At 43.7% G+C, this 19,928-nt stretch overlaps 1 protein-coding gene across 1 annotated transcript in view; it reads left to right on the forward strand.

Annotated features, from left to right (window-relative positions):
* POU2F1 (POU class 2 homeobox 1) overlaps positions 1-19,928 on the forward strand; it is a 92,198-nt gene that overhangs the window by 26,329 nt on the left and 45,941 nt on the right. Inside the window, exon 4 of the mRNA XM_077479745.1 lies at positions 14,771-14,890. Within this exon, the coding sequence (XP_077335871.1) occupies positions 14,771-14,890 (120 nt within the window). The remainder of the gene's footprint in view (positions 1-14,770; positions 14,891-19,928) is intronic.

Consider the following 19,928-nt stretch of genomic DNA (forward strand, 5'->3'; position numbering starts at 1 on the left):
CAAGTGATGGTAAAGTATAAATGAAGATGAAAAGCCTTCAGTGTGCAGAACAAACGTAAGAGACACCAGAATGTGCCCCAAGCTTGCTCAAACCTGTAGGTGTGAACCAAACCTAATAGTAAAGCCCAGCACTGCTGTTTGAGTATTGAAAACTTCTGTAAAACTTAAAGCGTTTGTTACCCCAACACTTCATATTCCTGATATGTGGCTGCTGTACCATGTACTCATATGGTAATATATCCTGTTCTCTTTGTATTGCTTCCTTTTGTGTGGAATCCCTGGTGATCCTGCCAGTCCCTCTACTTTCCTAATAAAAAAAACCTGACCACACCAAGCTGGAGAGCACCGCATGGTCAGTTTTAGAGCAGTGCTCTCCAGTGATCAGACTTGTCCTGACATGCCCCTGCTGCACAGCCATTCACTGCGAAGCTCGGTGTGCTGCTGCTTCTCCTCTCCCAGCTTTTATGCAGCTAAGAACAGAGGGAATGTGATCACTTATAGAAAAAAAAGGGGAGTGAGGGAGGCATTTTTATTTTTTTATATCTATACACAAATGTTTTGCTGTTTCAGCCGTTGGGAGCTCAGTTCATTCCGTAGAAGCATCGCCAGAACTACATTTTCCAAGAGCCCTTTCCCTAGACGTGAAAGCATCCCCAGAACTACATTTTCTAAGAGCCCTTTTCCTACACGCAGTGTGTGGGCTGGCAGCAGTGAAGGCAGCAGCATTTTTTTCCTAGGAAAGAAATCTATGTATGCTTGTGGGGTGGGACAGAGAAGGTTGGGGGGGGCCTGTGGGTAGGAGTTTTTTTGCCAAGAAAATAGTGCTGAAAGTTCTGCTCAGGATTTCAATACAGAAGAAGCACTTTGTTGTCATCCTAAACATGAAGTTGGGCACCAACTGGATTTCTGCCAGATCAGCAGGTTTTGTTCTGTACTTTCTGCAGCATGTTTAAAGTAATGAAATGGAAAAGTGCATGCATTGTGGAGATTTACGTTTTTCTTTTTTTTTTTGTTATCCCTAAAATGCTTTCGGAATTATAGTTGGGGAAACTTTTCTACACTGCCGCACTTTAACAGTACAATTCTGCCTCATTCTTGCGGTGCATACTTGCATATTATAGTAAATGCTGTCAGTCTCCTGCAAGCTCCACCTAAAGCGGTTGTATACCGCTGGACTTTTTTTTTTTTTTTCTTTTTTTTTTTTTCTTTTTTTTTCTTTGCCTGCAAGGTAAAGTCATTAGGCATCACATACTAGCACATTATGAAAAACTTACCTTAAAGCGGAGTTCCACCTAAAAGTGGATCTTCCGTTCATCTGATTGCCCCCCCCCCCCTCCGGTGCACCTTTCAAGGGGGAGGGGGTGCAGATATATATATATATTTTTTCTTCTTGATATCTGTTCTATTTGGGAGGTTTACCTTCACTTCCTGTCCTGGAGATGCAACAGAAAGCCCAAGGAAATCTGTAGTGAGAAAAAAAAAGGACCTTTTTAAAACTGGCCATACACCAATCAAAATCAGCCCAGTCCAGCAGAGAATCGGGCAAAGTTCCCTCAGTTTGTGGTTTTACCCACTTGACAGAATTAATTTGTTTTATCGACTTCTGTCAAAGGGACATTGACAATCAGTTGCAGCCACTGATCAGTGTATTCGGAATGTCCCTGTGGGCGGGATTCCTCCTGTATTGTTTGTAAGGGTGGAGGGCAGCTTTAGACACTTGCCATTCAACAGGTGTCCACATTTGAAGATTCCCCCTCACCTCCGGTTCTTGTGGCAACTTTAAAATGTTGGATTTTGGTAGTAATAAATCCCCCCAGTGGAGACACAGACAGCAATAAAAATCCGACTGAGGTTCTTTATGCTGCTTCATCCAAATAGATAAATAGAAATAGAAATACTTTGTCTTCCAGGAGCTATAGGCCAATGGTCCGTGGACCACTGATGGTCCATGAGAAAATGTTGGTGGCTTCCTGTGGTCCTGCCGCAAATCAACATTGTGGCGGATGTATACCGCCTGATGTTTCCCGTGTTCCTCTCAATGCGTGCTGACTATCAATACTGTTAGCGTACATTGATGCCCAATGCTTCCTCTGTAGTTCCGGCTCCTGAGCGGGAGGTGAAGGAGAAGGCGACTTCCAATGGCAGTACTTATTACAGACTGTGGGAGGGAAGGAGCTTGAGCACATGGCTGGATAAGGAGGTGAAATCCAATGATGAGTCTGTGTAAAGCAGTTCAGAGGGAGGGGGGCAGAGAGCCAGAGCATTGTGTGCGTGTGTGTGTATAAGGCAGCAGTGTGATCCAGGGGGAGGGAGGCAGAGAGCCAGAGCAGTGGGTGTGTGTATATAGGGAAGCAGTGTGATCCAGGGGGAGGTGGACAGAGAGCCAGATCATGTGTGTATAGGGAAGCAGTGTGATCCAGGGGGAGGGGGGCAGAAAGCCAGAGCAGTGGGTGTGTATAAGGCAGCAGTGTGATCCAGGGGAGGCTGACAGAGCCAGATCATTGTGTTTATAGGGAAGCAGTGTGATCCAGGGGGAGGAAGGGGGCAGAAAGCCAGAGCATTGTGTGTGTGTATAGGGCATCAGTGTGATCCAGGGGGGCAGAGAGCTGCAGCATTGTGTGTATAAGGCAGCAGTGTGATCCAGGGGGGAAGGGGGCAGAGAGCCGCAGCATTGTGCTTATAGCGAAACTGTGTGATGCAGGGGGAGGGGGGGGCGCAGAGAGCTGAAACGTGTGTGTGTGTGTGTGTGTGTGTGTGTGTGTGTGTGTGTGTGTGTGTGTGTGTGTGTGTGTGTGTGTATAAAGCATGTAAAATTAATGTTAGTGGTCCATGAGGTCTGACAGGTTGGCTACCACTAGAGCTACACGTTTACAGCCCGTTCACACCTGAACGTTTTGTAGCCCTACGCCTAAAGCTACAAAACGCTGGAGGGGAAAAAATCCATTATTCTCAATGGAGATGGTTCACATCTCCACTCCATGTCGCCTGAAGCCCTACGCCTGAAGCTCAAACAAGTTCCGGACCCTTTTTTGTCGCGCGAATTGGGCTGATTTGGGCGTTTTCATTCCCATAGAAACTAATGGAAACGCTTGATTCGAGCGTTTAGCGCGACAACGAGCGTTTCTACGAGCGTTTTGACGCTGTATCTGCTCATGAAAAAATAAGCAGATGAAAAATATTTTTCCTATTGGCTGAAAAAAAACGCCGAAGTTAAACGCTCGTTGTCGCGCGTTGTAGTGTGACAAAACGCTCGTTGTCGCGCGACAAAACGCCGGTAAAAACGTTCAAACACGCTACGCTCAGGTGTGAATGCAGCCTTAATCGTTAAAAGATCGTGATCTCAATTCAACCCCCCACACAATTTTAATCCAGCATCTGCATGATTTGTATAGAAAGTACAGAGCAGTTCCCTGCTCACAGCTGTAAAAAAAACACACAAAAAAACAGCGGCAATCTTTATCAAGTGCTGAAAGACAGATAAGAAAAATAAAATAAAAAACATTGCATCATATCTGTTTTGTTAATTCATTTACAGATCAAAAGGGTAAACTTTGCTCTGCAAATTAAGTCAGTTTAAAGCAACCTTATCAAGTAAAAAAAAAAAAAATAATATATATTTCTTGTTTTTTATTCAATTGTTACTCTGTTTAACCCTGTATTGACCCTTAATTTACTCTGATCAGCCTTATTAACTCCTTATTCTCCCTCTCCATTAAATTATTATTTTCCTGCTGATTTTTTATTTACTAATATTTTATAAACTATTAATAATTAAAACTTTTTTTTTGTTTGCTTTGTTCATTAATATTTTTACACCTTTAACATATTTACACATTGAAAAAAAACAGATAATTAAAAATGTATTTCATTTGTAAAATAATTTTTCAATGCTTTGTACCATTGCTGGCAGCTGAAGTGTAAACAAAAAAGTTGTGGTAGGTATTGGTAATTGGTATCGGCGAATACTAAAAAAAAAAAAAAAAGACCCCAATATAACTTTTATTTTTTTTATTTATTTTTTATTACATTTCTTTACATTTGAAGCAAAGAGTATTATGTCTTATTTTATTGCCATCTTGTTTGATAACCTAATGTTAAATCTTTAAAATTAAAAAGTTCTTCAGAATCGTGTGATCTTTATTCTAAGCAAAAAAAATAAAAATTGTGATTCTCATTTTATCCAGAATCGTGCGGCTCTAGCGACCATTGGTCTAGGCAATGATTTCTTTACTGCTTTGTACCTATGTAGCACTGAAGCGACAAATTACAAACTGCTATAAGAAGATGACTATAATTTTTTTTTTTTTTCTTTGTAATAATTTCAGACAATAAATGATGGCTACCAATACTATCCAGTAAACCCAGCAACTGTGCTAAAGGTAAATGGGGTTTGTTTACCTTCATCTTTGCAGAATAAGCACACAAAGCTACAAAGAGGGTCAGTGGGACGGCATTTGGAGTGAACTTTCCAAACCTTGTGGTGTCCCTTCTTTTGTCTTTTTTTTTTTCCTCTTCTTCCTGCAACACCATGAACATGCAGACATCCCCAGACAGGGCTAAAGCGGTTGTAAACCTCAGACATGAAATATTTATAAAGCATATCCCTCTATCGTGTGTACTTGTCTCAATCCAGAGCACTAAGTGTAGTTTCTGTCTGCAGCCTCCTTTTTCTATCTGCATGAGCCACCTCTGACAGGGGAGGGAGCTCCAGCACACAACCTGTGATTTTTATTTTTATTTTTTTTTACTTTTTTTTTATTTATTTTTTTTAAAGGTGTTTACTACTTTTTCTCTTCACATATTCCAAAAGCATGACACGTTTTTACAGGAGTGTGCAGATATTAAACCACAAGCCATACAAGGCTGACGAGTTAGCTAAATATTGGCATAACACAAAAACCTCTCCCGATAGGTAGCGATAGGGCATACAGTAAGAAATCTAAACAAATTGGTTGGACAAAACCGAGCCCAACATATTGCTCTATTACAGGGATGTGCAATTAGCGGACCTCCCAGCTGTTGCAAAACTACAAATCCCATCATGCCTCGGCCTCTGGGTGTCATGCTTGTGGCTGCCAGAGTCTTACTATGCCTCATGGGACTTGTAGTTCTGCAACAGCTGGAGGTCCTCTAATTGCATGTCCCTGTTCTATTAGCTTTCTAAAAGTCAAAGAATCCTACAAAGCCACACCCAGACACTCGTACAACACTCGCACCTCCTCCACCCTCCCCATCGAACAGGAGAGACTAAGAAGCCCATAGCCTGCAATTCCAGCAAACCCAACAATGTGAAGGCATCAAAATATGTCTTCCATATTACGGTCGCTGAGATAGCGGAGTATCTTTCCTAAAGGAGTCTGCTATATCAAGCCAAGGCTGCCAGATTTTTACTTTTTAGGGCAGACCATATCCTTATATATCCCCTTGAAAATGGGCAAATCTTTATTCACCAAACGATAAACGTTTTTTGTACTGAGGGTGCATCATGATTTTTCCATCCTAACAGTATAAATTTCCTAGCATACAATAATAACACACAAACTAGAGTTCGAGCATGAGTCCGGGGTATAAAGTCATTTAATTTTGAACGGAGTGTACCTTTAAATGCAGCGTCTACTTGTCTCCCATGACGGACTCAATGTGTGTTTACAAGATAGTTTTTTGCATTTTGTATGCATTGCGCTTGTCTGTCTCTTGTCTGAGTGCTTTGCACAGATTATACGGTATGTGCAAATCATTGTACACAGCACTGATATTGCTGAACATGTATAGCGTATGAAGTTCTAATCATTCATGTAATGACCGATAAATGGGGGAGTTTGCAGGCAGAGAGCTCCCAGGAGGGGTGTTCATTCATGAGGGTTAATGCTTTTCTCTTGGCCGGCGAATCCATTTGATCACATATTTCGATGCATATTCTTTGTGGTGGCTGAAACGTCTCTATTAGGATGGAATTACACGCTAGTTAAGCGGTTCCCGATCTCAAGATGAGACTGTTGTTATCCCAGCCTCCGAGCCATACTGTATAATAAAACGTGACTGTTCCGAGCGTCACTCACTCCGAAAGGCATTGCTGGTTCTCGGCATCTCCTGCTAGTTCAGTGTGTCGGACCAGAAGAAGACACCGGACTGCACTGCGCTCGATGAAACGTTTACGCCTGAAGTGTTCCTCTGACCAAACGTGCTTATAATTGCAAAAAATGCTTTTCTTTTTTGTAAATTAGCAGTTGCAGTTTATGGTGCTTCCTTCCCACTGCCACGTACATGTGTAGAAATGTTAGGCTTTTGTGTGTCCCAACTTCTCAGCAGGGTATAGTTGAATAAGCCCCCCCCCACTGAATGTGGCTTTGAAATCGCGCTACTTCAGCACGATTTTCAAAGCCGCCGGTGCGATTTTCATGTGCAGCTTGCCAACGACTGTGCATTATTTTATTTTTATTTTTTATTTTTTTTGTGCACAGATGTCAATACAAGTCGCACATGAAATTGCAAGAAATAATGCAGGAACCTTTCATAATCGCTACATCATGAATCGCGCCGATAATGAACGCTTTGCTGGCGCTTCCATTGGAACTGTCAAATCGCTTGAAGAATTGCACTGGTGTGTAAACCCATTTGGGCTAAGACCCCTTTCACATTGGGGCACTTTGCAGGCGCTACAGCGCTAAAAATAGCGACTGTAAAGCGCCCTGAAACAGCCACTGCTGTGTCTCCAATGTAAAAGCCCCCCGAGGGCTTTCCCACTGGAGCGGTGCGCTGGCAGGACGGTAAAAAAAAAAAAGTCCTGCTAGCAGCATCTTTGGAGCGGTGTATACACCGCTCCTGCCCATTGAAATCAGTGGGGCAGCGCCGCTATACCACCGGCAAAGCGCTGCTGCAGCAGCACTTTGCAGTAGTTTTAACCCTTTCCCGGCCGTTAGGGGGTTAAAACCTGCCTCGCTAGCGGCCGAATACCGACGGTAAAGCGGTGCTAAAAACGCCTCTTTACCGCCGACACCTCCCGCGTCTCTGTGTGGAAGGGCTCTAATAAGCCCGTACCCGCTCCTATAGCCGAAACTGAAACCAACAGCAAATATACATGGTTTAAAGTTAAGGCCCCTTTCACACTGAGGCGCTTCTAAACTGCCAGTAAAACATTTGAGCTCTTTTGAAGAGCTTTCCATTCATTTCAATGGAGAGGGGCCTTTTTTCACCACCCTGCCAGCCCACTGCCCCAGTGTGAAAGCATTCATTGATTTTAATGGCAATAGTTTTTCATGAGCTTTTCAGTCGCTTTTGTTTTCATGAAAGCGCCTGAAAAGTTTGAAAGGCGTCTTACTGACCTCGCAGAAATGATAGTTTGGTCCGTAGGATATTTTGCTGACAACTGTCACTTTTATAACCTTACCTCCACTTTTCTGTTGATGACAATTGTGCAGGGTGTCGGCCAAGGTGGATTTGATTTAAATCACTAGTAAAAAGGCTTCATGTAAATCAATTTGGTTTAAATCATAATTTTTAAAGATCAACTGTCATCTCTGTCCCGGAGCGGCTCCTCCTCTGACCCGCTGTTGACTCACCGACAGTCCCATTCACTTTAACGGGACGGCTGGTGATGCAGCAGTGACACAACAAGGTGAGGAACGTGGCGGCAGCAGGTGAGTGGATGCCCGCTAACAGGCGCTGCCATGATGGATCTGAAATGACAGGTGCTCTTTAAATGTAAGGACTAAGGATGAGCTCAGGCATGTTCGCAAACAGCACGTGCAGAGCCCGACAGGAAGTCGACACTGCGGAGCGCTAATCGCAGGCAGTGAGACATTTTCCGATCTCCGCAGCCGCACATCGGGGCAATGTCTCACTGCTTGTGATTAGCGTTTCGCAGACTTCCTAGCTGTTTGCGAACACACGCCTGATCTCATCCTTAGTAAGGACTTATTCTTGCTGGTAGTTAGAATCTTTAATATTTGCAAACAAAATTAAGGTTTCCTATTTAGAATAATAAGCTGTCAGGTTAGTAAAACAGCGATATCAGAACCGATCCAATCATACAGTTTGTAGTGTACATAGATTTGCAAAACAATGGAATAAAGGAATATTCCTGAACTTTGTTTTATCTTATGGTTACAGTGAAATTGTGTGAATGCATCAATGCAGTGCATGTTATCTCAGCTTGCAGAGCTTGAATTAATTTAATAAGTTTACCAAAAATGTAAATATTGCAGAATATACAGCCTCATGCTATATAACCAAGCTCCATTTCATGCTGAATAAAATAAATTATTAATTTATCTTAAATACAAAATGTATCTTTTAGATTCTAATTTAGATTTTAAATCCCCCCCCCCCCCCCCCAAAAAAAATAAATAATAATAATTGATTGTTATTCACCCTGGTGTCAGCACAGATTAGTAGGTACCAGATGTTGACCACCCTGCTCATTGTACTCTCTAAAGCTAGGTAAACATGGACCGAAAATCAGCCGGTTCAACTGGAACCAGACAATTTTTAGTCTGTATGTACTGCTGACTGTTCAACAAAAGCAAGTTTAGCAAATGCCCGTTCTGTGTATTCTGACCCTGTGGGGGGGGGGGGGGGGGGGGGTGCGGTGCTTGTCATCCTAGCAACAAGACAGGACAATGACAGTTTTTCGACCAGGCTTCAGGAAGGATATACAGGATGCACATAACCTACATGTATAGCATGGGATGGATACTACCTGCCGGGGTGCTCAGGTGTATAGTTGGGGTCTTTACTCACAACCAGTTCCCAACAGCAACTCCATTACTCGGCCAGTAGTTGTTTAAAGTCGTCTGTGCACATAAACTCAATCCAATAAAAGCACATATTTCTGAATTTGCTGTGCGTGTTCGTAATGAAGCTTGTGATGCTTTCCATCTCCCTGATATCCTCAACCCTTCTGATTCATTGTCACATGGTTTGTTATTATCTACAGGTGCCCTATTGGGCGGATTTAGGTAAAAAAAAATCAGGTTTTTTTGTTTTTTTTTTGTGGCTTTTAAAGGTGCAGTGGGCTTTAAAAGGCTCCTCATTGTTATGGAGGCTCTTTTCAAATAGCCTGGATCTGATTTTGTGCCAAAAGAGGCCACCTCAGTGGCTGGAAGCCTGACACTAGATAATGAAGAACAGAGGAGCTTTAACGCTAACCTACAGTGCCTTGAAAAAGTATTCACACTCTTTTGAAATTTTCCACATTTTGTCATGTTGCAACCAAAAACATAAATGTATTTTATTGGGATTTGTGATAGACCAACACCAAATGGCCCATAATTGTGAAGTGGAAGGAAAATGATAAATGGTTTTCAACATTTTTTAGAAATAAATATGTGAAAAGTGTGGCGTGCATTTATATTCAGCCTAGAGCTGGGCAATTTACTCAAGCTTGATTCGAATTATTATTATTATTTTTTTTTTGATGAACGCCGCGCCGGTCCTGAGGAGCTGCGGCCCGGAGTTTTTAGGCGAGGACGCGGCTTCAGCCTAGTCCGCGGCATACTAAGCCAAAGCCACTGCCTTGCTTAGAAACTCCTGCTCGCAGCTCCTCAGTACCGGCACGGTGTCCGCACTGGTCCCGGTGAACAAAAACAAAAAGTGATTTTCTGAAATTTTTGAATCGATTTGAACTCTCAACTCGATTCAAGATTTAAATCGATTTTTTTCTCCCCAGCCCTAATTTAGCCCCCCTTTACTCTGATACCCCTAACTAAAATCTAGTGGCACCAATTGCCTTTAGAAGTCATCGAATTCGTAAATAGAGTTTGCCTGTGTGTAATTTTATCTCAGTATAATACAGCTGTTCTGTAAAGCCCTCAGAGGTTTGTTAGAGAACCTTAGTGCGCAAACAGCATCATGAAGGCCAAGGAACACACCAGACAGGTCAGGGATAAAGTTGTGGACAAGTGTAAAGCAGGGTTAGGTTATAAAAAAAAAAAATGCCCCAAGCTTTGAACATCTCACAGAGCACTGTTCAATCCATCATCCAAAAAGGGAAAAAGTATGGCACAGCTGTAAACCTACCAAGACGTGGCCGTCCACCTAAACTGAGAGGCCGGGCAAGGAGAGCATTCATCAGAGAAGTGGCCATGGTAACTCTGGAGGAGCAGCAGAGATTCACAGCTCAGGGGGGAGAATCTGTCCACAGGACAACTATTAGTTGTGCTCTCCACAAATCTGACCTTTATGGAAGAGTGACAAGAAAAAAGCCATTGTTGAAAGAAAGTCATAAGAAGTCCCATTTGCAGTTTGCGAGAAGCCATGTGGGGGACACAGCAAACATGTGGAAGAAGGTGCTCTGGTCAGATGAGACCAAAATTTTACTTTTTGGCCTAAAAACAATACACTGTGTGGCGAAAAACTAACACTGCACATTGCCCTGAACACACCATCCCCACTGTGAAACATGGTGGTGGCAGCATCATGTTGTGGAGATGCTTTTCTTCAGCAGGGACAGGGAAGCTGGTCAGAGTTGATGGGAAGATGGATGGAGCCAAATACAGGGCAATCTTAGAAGGAAACCTGTTAGTCTACAAAAGACATGAGACTGGGGTGGAGGTTCACCTTCCAGCAGGACAACAACCCTAAACATACAGCCAGAGCTACAATGGAATGGTTTAGATCTAAGAATATTCATGTGTTAGAATGGCCCAATCAAAGTCCAGACCTAAATCCAATTGAGAATCTGTGGCAAAACTTGAAAATTGCTGTTCACAGACGCTCTCCATCCAATCTGACAGAGCTTGAGATATTTTTGCAAAGAAGAATGGGCAGAAATATCTCTCTAGATGGGCAAAGCTGGTAGAGACATCCCCAAAAAGACTTGTAGCTGTAATTGCAGAGAAAAGTTGTTCTACAAAGTATTGACTCCGGGGGGCGCCATACAAATGTACCCCACACAGTTTTCACATATTTATATATAAAAAAAAATTGAAAACCATTTATCATTTTCCTTCCACTTCACAATTATGGTGCCACTTTGTGTTGGTCTATCACATAAAATCCCAATAAAATACATTTGTGTTTTTGGTTGTAACATGACGACAATGTGGAAAATTTCAAGGCACTGTATATTGATAAATAAAATCACGTGTCAGTGCTGCAATGTTAATTGCATGACTTTGTTGACAAATTATGATCAGCGTTAGGGTTTACTTTGTTTTCAAACAAAAGCATCAATCCCCGTGTCAGATAACGTGTTTTTATCTCATGAAGGTTAATGCTGCATCCACACGGTCGGACTTTCCGGCGGCAAATGTGTGATCGGAGCGTGCTATCGGAAATTCCAAGCGGGTGTAGGCTCCATCGGAATGTTTCCATCGGAATTTCCGTTGCACAGAATTTGAGATCTGGTTCTCAAATTTTCCGACAACAGAATCCGTTCGCGTAAATTCCGATCGTGTATACACAATTCCGAGTTCCACACATGTTCGGCAACAAGCAGAAGAGCCACACTGGCTATTTAACTTGAACTGGCTATCGTTGTATGTCACCACGTTCTTGACGTTTTGGAAATTCCGAAACTGTGCGACTGTGTGTATGCAAGACAAGTTTGAGCCAACATCCTTCGGAAAAAATCCCATGGATTTTGTTGTCGGAATGTGTGATCGTGTGTACAGGGCATTAGTGTTTGGATGCTCTGAATTGAGGAAGTGTAACCTTGCCCCCTACCGTGATGGTGGCTTCCATACTAAGACACAGTGAAACACAAAATAAAGTCGTAATGGGGGACAGATCAGCTGCAAGGAGGACACAGGCAATACTGGTGACAAGTCCTTTGCCCTCTGCCTTTATTTTTGGGAACATCTTCCAGAGTTAATTCGTCCATAATTATGGTTGTAGACTTTTTCAGGATCTTTGCACCACAAACAGGATGCTAAAGTGTGAAGTCAGTTTGCTCCTTGTAATCACATTGTAAGTGTGTTTCCTCGTAGTAGATGGTTACTAATACAGCCACCTGATACTAATCTACAATGCCACTGGGGCTTGTCAGAATGATGGTCTCAACCTGCTTCATTCTATTAATGGAAGAGTGCTTATCTGTAATTGGAAATGTTATGCAATTGTGATTTGTTCCAGTGGATAATGTAAATACTTGGGAAAAGTTAAAGATGATCAGAGGACTCTATAAGAACGATGGATGGCAAGGCATCTGCCAATCCAATGCCTTATTGCATTATTAACCTTGGAGGATTTATAACAGTTTAACTTGGAGGATAGGTATTTGCAGGGAAAGACTTGCCCCTATATAGAATAAGGAGCCACCCTTTGAAGGCTTTATTGTCCACTAGGGAAGGTCGCAGACTGTCCATTTTTTGTAAGGTACAGGTCCTGTACATCATCTAAACACTAAGTCTTTACATTAGAGCTGCACGATTAATCGTCGAGCACCGTTATCGCAATATTTTTTTTCCCCTTGCGATCTTGATAATCACGATTCTTGCTATGCAAAGGATTCAGTGTCTCTTTGACCCCTGACCCCAGATCTCTCCATAAAGAGGTCCTGTCATCCCTATTTCTATTACAAGGAATGTGGCATAAAAAATTGCAACAACCGCCATTTTATTCCCTAGGGCCTCTGCTACAAACAAAAACTTCTGTAATGTTTAGGGGTTCCGAGTAATTTTCTAGAAGAAAAAAAAAAATTATGATTGTTACATGTAGTAGAGGAGTGTGCCAGAATAGGTTTGGGCGGCGTGTGGTTAAAGTGTATTTTTTTTCCCCCAAAAAATTGCATTAGAAAAAAAACGCTGCACAAATACCATGTGACAAAAAAAATATTGCAATATTCACCATTTTATTCCCTAGGGTTTCTACACACACACACACGTACGTACACACACACACGTACGTACACACACACACGTACGTACACACACACACGTACGTACACACACACACGTACGTACACACACACACGTACACACACACGTACACACGTACACACACACGTACACACGTACACACACACACACACACACGTACGTATACACACACACACACACACACACACACACGTACGTACACACACACACACGTACGTACACACACACACACACACACACACGTACGTACACACACACGTACGTACACACACACACACACGTACGTATACACACACACACACACACGTACGTATACACACACACACACACACACGTACGTACACACACACACACACGTACGTACGTACACACACACGTACGTACGTACACACACACACACGTACACACACACACACGCACGTACACACACACACACGCACGTACACACACACACACACGCACGTACACACACACACACACGCACGTACACACACACACACGTACACACACACACGTACACACACACACGTACATAAATACATACGTGTGTGTGTGGTGTGGGGGGGGGTATAAGTAATTTTCTAGCAAAAGATACTGATTTAAAAGAGAATAGAAAATCACATATATGTGAGCTGGTGGTGCTGCACACCCCGGAGCATTTATATAATGGAGAGGTTCCCTTGTGGGGGGTTTTTAGCAGCCAAATTATTCAAAGATTTTAAATTAAAATTCTTTATTGTATCAAAAAGCAATTTGACAGTTACATGAGAGTTGTAAAAAATTGTGCTCTAGCGTTCACATGAAAATGATTTAAATGAGAAGTATTTGGGCCCCCCCCATCATACTTGCCTAAAGTGAATGCAGCAACATTCCGGTGCTGCATCTGTCCCCCCGGCGCCTCTACACATTCAGAGCCGAGCGATTGAACATCACCGATGGCTCGGTTTTCTCAGCTTCCCGAGCAGAGAGCTGCTGCCTGTCAATCAGTAGCTCTCCGCTGTGCTCCTCCACCCTCACTGGAACGCTGAGCTGTGAAGGGGAGAGGTCTCTGGCTCTCAGCAGCTCACTGAGAGGCTGAGCGGGGTGTCAGTCCAGGCATCTGGCTGATCCCGACTTCCATTGTCGGGATGACGCGGCGCCTGGACTTATTCCTGTGACGTCAGAAGAGAGCAGGCTTCAGACCGCTTTCTGCTGCAAACTGGTCACAGGAGTGCAAAACAAATTGCACCCCTGTGAGACCCATAGGAGAAGCCCAGCCAGACGAGCTCAGGCTGGACTTCTCCTTTTAAACTAGTGATAAAAAAAAAGTGCTAGAAAAAGCCTGATCAACAGTTATGATTGTGAGCTCCTGCTTGGAATAGGGACTGTTGTAAATGGTTATGTATACTCTGTAAAGTATTTGGCTATGTGAATGCTGTGATAAAGGAGTTGTCTTCATTATCCTTTACCTGGGTATGTACCAGTGACATACCCATTCCCACTACCTATTTCTGGCTACTACAGGTGGCTTGGTTGGTAACCCTGCAGATGATGTTGGTGACCGCTGACCACCAATGTGGCAGTAGAGAAGGACAGGCGATGTATAAAGGGGACTAGGAGAGATGTGGAAAGGTATTGTGCTAATCGACACACACTGCACCTGCTGTCAACATGTTTCAGGTTCTTGGGGTTAGAAGGGAAAATGTTTAGGAAAGCACTCTGGATGGGAGAGAGTAATGCTCTTTCAGTCTAGTAATGAGGCTGGAGGAAAGGGGGAGGGGAGGGGGGGGTGACACAGGAAGCTGCAGTGTCTGAACGGCGGTGTCACCTTCTAGTGTGTTAATCATAAAAGTGGCTGAATACACAAGTCATTCCTATATGTACATTTAGCGGGTTGGATGAACATGCTGTTTGTGTGTTATTAAATAGCAATTAGTTTATTATGTAGTAATTATAAGGATTCTCTGTTGTAGACTAAATTTAAAGAAGAACCTGGGGAGCCTCCGCAGCCAGTCCAGCCTTCCCAGCAGCCCTCACTACAGGCGGCCATACCCCAGACACAGCTCATGGTAGCCGGAGGACAGATCACGGGGGTAAGCACGCTGGAATGTACTGTCGGTCTGATTGAAGCCAGCTCAGTTTGCCAACATTGTGCCCACGCCTAAGTTTGAGTCACTGTGATTGGTTCCCTGTACTTTTTAAGTACATTGGTTTACTTTCTGGAACAGAGCTTGAAATTCTTTACTGGCTGTGAACTGGTGTTCTGCCATTGTCCTCTCTTGATTGGTCAAGTGTAACCTATCCCTCAAAAAGACTTGCATGCCAGGAATACCTTAAAGGGGTTGTTTTTTATTTTCTAAATAGGTTCCTTTAAGATAGTGCATTGTTGGTTCACTTACCTTTTCCCTTCTAAATTTTTATTTCTTTTTCTTTGTCTGAATTTCTCACTTCCTGTTCCTCCTCAGTAAGCTGTTCTGTCTGACTAAACACCGCTCGGATGATGGTGTGAAGTTTACTGAGGAGAAACAGGAAGTGAGAAATTCAGAATTTAAAAGGGAAATTGAAGGAAAAGGTAAGTGAACCAACAATGCACTAACTTAAAGGAACCTATTTAGAAAATAAAAAAACAAAGCTTTACAACCCCTTTAAGAATGTATTTGTCGTGAGAAGAAGTCAAAATTCAACGCGTTTCGGTGGATCATCAGGGCTTGAATGCTGGCAGCGATTCAAAATAATACTGAACAACAGTAGGTCCAGTGCAGAGTGAAAAGCGTCAAGGGTTTGTAGGTTTAATAAGTGATAATGATTCGAGTCACCAGGCTGAAAACTGATGAAGGGGGAGTTGTAAAGCCTTGAAATGCATTTTTGGTTTTTGACCGCCTGTCATGAAAAATAAACTTTTACTGGACTCATTCAAGTTTCGTATTGCTCCAGTGTTGCCAACCATCAGTATTACTGGCAGTCAGTAAAAAAAACGGGCACTTTTCTCCTTGCCAGTAAATGCCACTGACAGGAAAAGGTTGCCAGTAAAAGAAAAATGACGATTGGCTCAGAACTGTGCATGCGCAGTTCTGGCCTGGAGCTGGCGGAGACCATCCGAGTGCCTGCTACAGTGTGTTCGGACGGTGCCAGTGGGGGCAGGTCTGGCGGAGGCAGTGCCTGAGCGTGTTGTGTGACGTCATGGTGCAAGGGAGCCGAGCGTGCAGATCTGTGGGATGGGAGCAAGACAGACAAGGAGCGGGACTGTCAGTGCTGTATGCACTGAAGGGACCACCTGGCATGGAGAGAGTCTGTCACTGTGACTCAGGAGAGGATGTGTTGTGTCGGTGAGGTGGCATCATCTGTGCTGCTTGCACACTGCTGTCAGTGTCACTGTCGTGTGTGTGTGTGTGTGTGTGTGTGTGCGTGCCACCCATTCTAATTTCTTGTCCTGGCCCTGAGCTACTTACTATTTTGAAAATGTAATTAATAATTATGGTTTGCCTTTTAATATCTACCTTAAATCACATTGCTAATTACAAATTGTACTTGTTTGTAGCCTAAATATGGAAATTTACACTTAAAACTGTAATTTTGTAACCTTTGGAAATGCCAGTAAAAACTTGGCTGTGCCAGTAAATTGTGGGTGTCAGTAAATTTCAGTCTGGTTGGCAACACTGTATTGCTCTCCTCCTTTTAAAGTGATTGTAAAGCTTTTAGAAACATGGTATACTTACCTGCTCTGTGCAATGGTTTGCACAGAGCGGCCCCTATTCTCCTCCTCTCCTGAGGCTCCCGGCTACTCCTCTTCGGCATGTGGCCCCCATAAGAAAGGCATTTTCTTTGGGGGCACTTGGGCAGGCTCGCTTCCGAGCAGCCCTGTCTGCATCTATTGGCACAGACAGTGTGGCTCGGCCCCATCCCCCGCTCCTTCGTCACATAATTTGATTGAGAACAGCGGGAACCAATGGCACCTGCTGATTTCAGCACACCCTGTGAGAGCGGGGAGAAGAGGAGAGAACTGCTGCTTTCATGTATGGATTGAGAATGGGCTCAGGTAAGTATGGGGGGGGGGGGGGGTAACAGAAGGGTTTTTTTTTTTTTACCTTAAGGCATATGCAATGTGTGCAAAATGTGTCTATAACACATCTTCTATGGCTAAGCTTGTTAACTGGTGTCCATGGTATCCAAGATTTCAAAGCAGGTCTAAACGAGCCCTTATGCCGCGTACAGACTATCGGAATTTCCAACAAGGAAACTGCAGATTTTTTTTCCCCGCAGATGTTTGCTCAAACTTGCCTTGCATACACACGGTCACACAAATGTTGTCGGAAATGCCGAACGTCAAGAACGCGGTGACGTACAACACGTGCGACGAGCCGAGGAAAAATGAAGTTCAATAGCCAGTGCGGCTCTTTTGCTTGATTCCGAGCATGCGTGGACTTTTGTGCGTCGGACTTATGTACACACGCTCTGAATATCCGACGACAAGTCTTGTCGGAAAATTTGAGAACCTGCTCTCAAATGTCCGATGGAGCATACACAAGCTCACATCCAACATATATATATATATATATATATATATATATATTTATTTAATTATGCTCCACGTTTTCTCTTTTTTTTTTTTTTTTTTTTTTTGTGCCCCATTGCTTAGAAAAATAGTTTGAAGTTCAGTTTTCTCCCCCCCCCCCCTTTTTTTAAGACAGAAAGCTCTTCCGTCCCCCAGATTGTTGCTTGAAATAATTAAATCTCCCAGACGTTTCTATCATCTGCTGAGCACACGGTGCCAAATGTGTGAAATGCGTTGGTTTACAATCTGCTGCTGCGGAAAGTAACATTTGTGAATGGTACCAGTTGTCTCATCCGGTGAAAATAGTTAGTATACATGCTTTAAAAAGGTTTAAAAGGCTCTTTAAAAGATGTGTTGAAGCAGACGGACGGATTTGTTTTGAGTAGTTGTATTAGAAGTGTTTGGCACATTCTTCAGAGGATTTATAAGGCTTGAGTGGCCCTATAGAGCCACCGAATGTAAAATAGAGAAAGAGCCAATGGTATTGTTAGAGCTACTGGAGTCCCTTCTTTTGATTTAAAGGCAACCTGCCTGGAAAGAAATCTGGGTGCTGCAATATGTCTTTGCAAGCTTTTAGATGTAACTTCTGTGACCATCTCCTGTACCATGTCCACAACCTGTGACCATCTCCTGTACCATGTCCACAACCTGTGACCATCTCCTGTACCATGTCCACAACCTGTGACCATCTCCTGTACCATGGCCACAATCTGTGACCATCTCCTGTACCATGTCCGCAATCTGTGACCATCTCCCGTACCATGTCCGCAATCTGTGACCATCTCCTGTACCATGTCCGCAATCTGTGACCATCTCCTGTACCATGTCCGCAATCTGTGACCATCTCCCGTACCATGTCCGCAATCTGTGACCATCTCCTGTACCATGTCCGCAATCTGTGACCATCTCCTGTACCATGTCCGCAATCTGTGACCATCTCCTGTACCATGTCCGCAATCTGTGACCATCTCCTGTACCATGTCCACAATCTGTGACCATCTCCTGTACCATGTACGCAACCTGTGACCATCTCCTGTACCATGTCCGCAATCTGTGACCATCTCCTGTACCATGTCCGCAATCTGTGACCATCTCCTGTACCGTGTCCGCAATCTGTGACCATCTCCTGTACCCTGTCCGCAATCTGTGACCATCACCTGTACCATGGCCACAATCTCTGTGGCCATGGTACAGGAGATGGTCAGAGATTGTGGACACGGTACCAGGAGATGGTCAATCTCTGATTGTCCACTGAAGCACCCATAAGCCAATCAAGTACCAGTTTTTCAGGTTGCAGATTGGAATTTGTGGGGGAATCTGATTGGTTGTTAGTCACCTAGGTAGTATTTTGAGTCTCAGTTGTGTTCTTCAGAGGTACACTGAAGTTGGAGCATTACTGGCAGCCTGGGGAAAGGACAGGGACACAGACATTATTATACAGCAGGAGCTGATAATGTCAGCGATCTCCCTGCATGGAGCTGCAGAGAGCAGCAGGGAGCATCATTGAGGGAAGAGAGTAAAGGGACAAGAGAGAGGTGGAGGGATTTGTTCTTCCACGCTAGTCCTGTCTTCCTGTCTTCTCTATTGTCACCAGACCACATAGAAGACATGGTGACTTGGCCTTATCTAAATGACATTCTGTTGCATCAGTGTAATCAAAGTGATCTTGTCGATTTTTTTATATGTAATTCTAACCGATGGCCCCAAGGTTCCTGCAGACTGTGATCCGGCCCAGGTCATTTCTGTTGTTTCTGTGCAAGATAGGCTAGCCACCAAGATGTTTGACCAGAGCCCCTGTTCCTCCTCCATCGGCAGAAACCGTTTCACGTGCATCCTTAGAGAAGATGACACTGAGATGCCCCAAAAAACTTTGCAAGCTCTGACAGGTGTTTTTTTTACAACCCATTCACATCTGTACGCATTTTTCTTTTGTTGACCCATGCCCTAAACATGTAGACCAGTGATTCTCAACCAGGGTTCCGTGCAACCCTAGGGTTGCTAGGGGTTCCTTCAGCATTGGGCCATTTCTGCTTCTCAGATAAGTTCCCTCTGACACCATTGATCTTTTTAGCTCTCTGTAAGGAGGTAATTCTTCCCAATGACCACAAGTGTAAGGACCATTCTTCCCACTGACCATCACACTAACGTATCATGAGTTGTAGATTTCAAATTTTTAGTAGGGGTTCCCCGAGACTGGAGAACTATTTCAAGGGTTCCTCTGTGTTGAAAAGGTTGAGAAAGGCTGATGTAGACAAAGGCATGAGCCCAGCCCTAATTCTGGAAGATGGAGAATCCCCTGAAGGAAAGCTTTGTGATGCAGCAGGTAGTCGGCACTGATACATTTTTTGTTGGGTTGGGGAAATCTCACCAGTCTGATGGCAAAATACACAAAATCTCCTGTGCTTGGAATGGGCCCCGGAGATAACCGGTGTCTTATCTTCTCATCTTGGCTTTAATGGACATGCCTCGCCTTGCTGCCCTCTTCAGACCGGGGAAGTCTGGATACACTAATAATCCAGTGGTGGGAGTTCCTGTGAGATCCAAGATGGCAGCAGTACATGGGGTTGCTGTTCAGATCA

Source organism: Lithobates pipiens, unplaced genomic scaffold, assembly GCF_037356315.1.
Source record: "Lithobates pipiens isolate NorthernLeopardFrog02 unplaced genomic scaffold, aLitPip1_a1.2 Scaffold_16, whole genome shotgun sequence".
In the NCBI taxonomy this organism is placed as follows: Eukaryota; Metazoa; Chordata; class Amphibia; order Anura; family Ranidae; genus Lithobates; species Lithobates pipiens.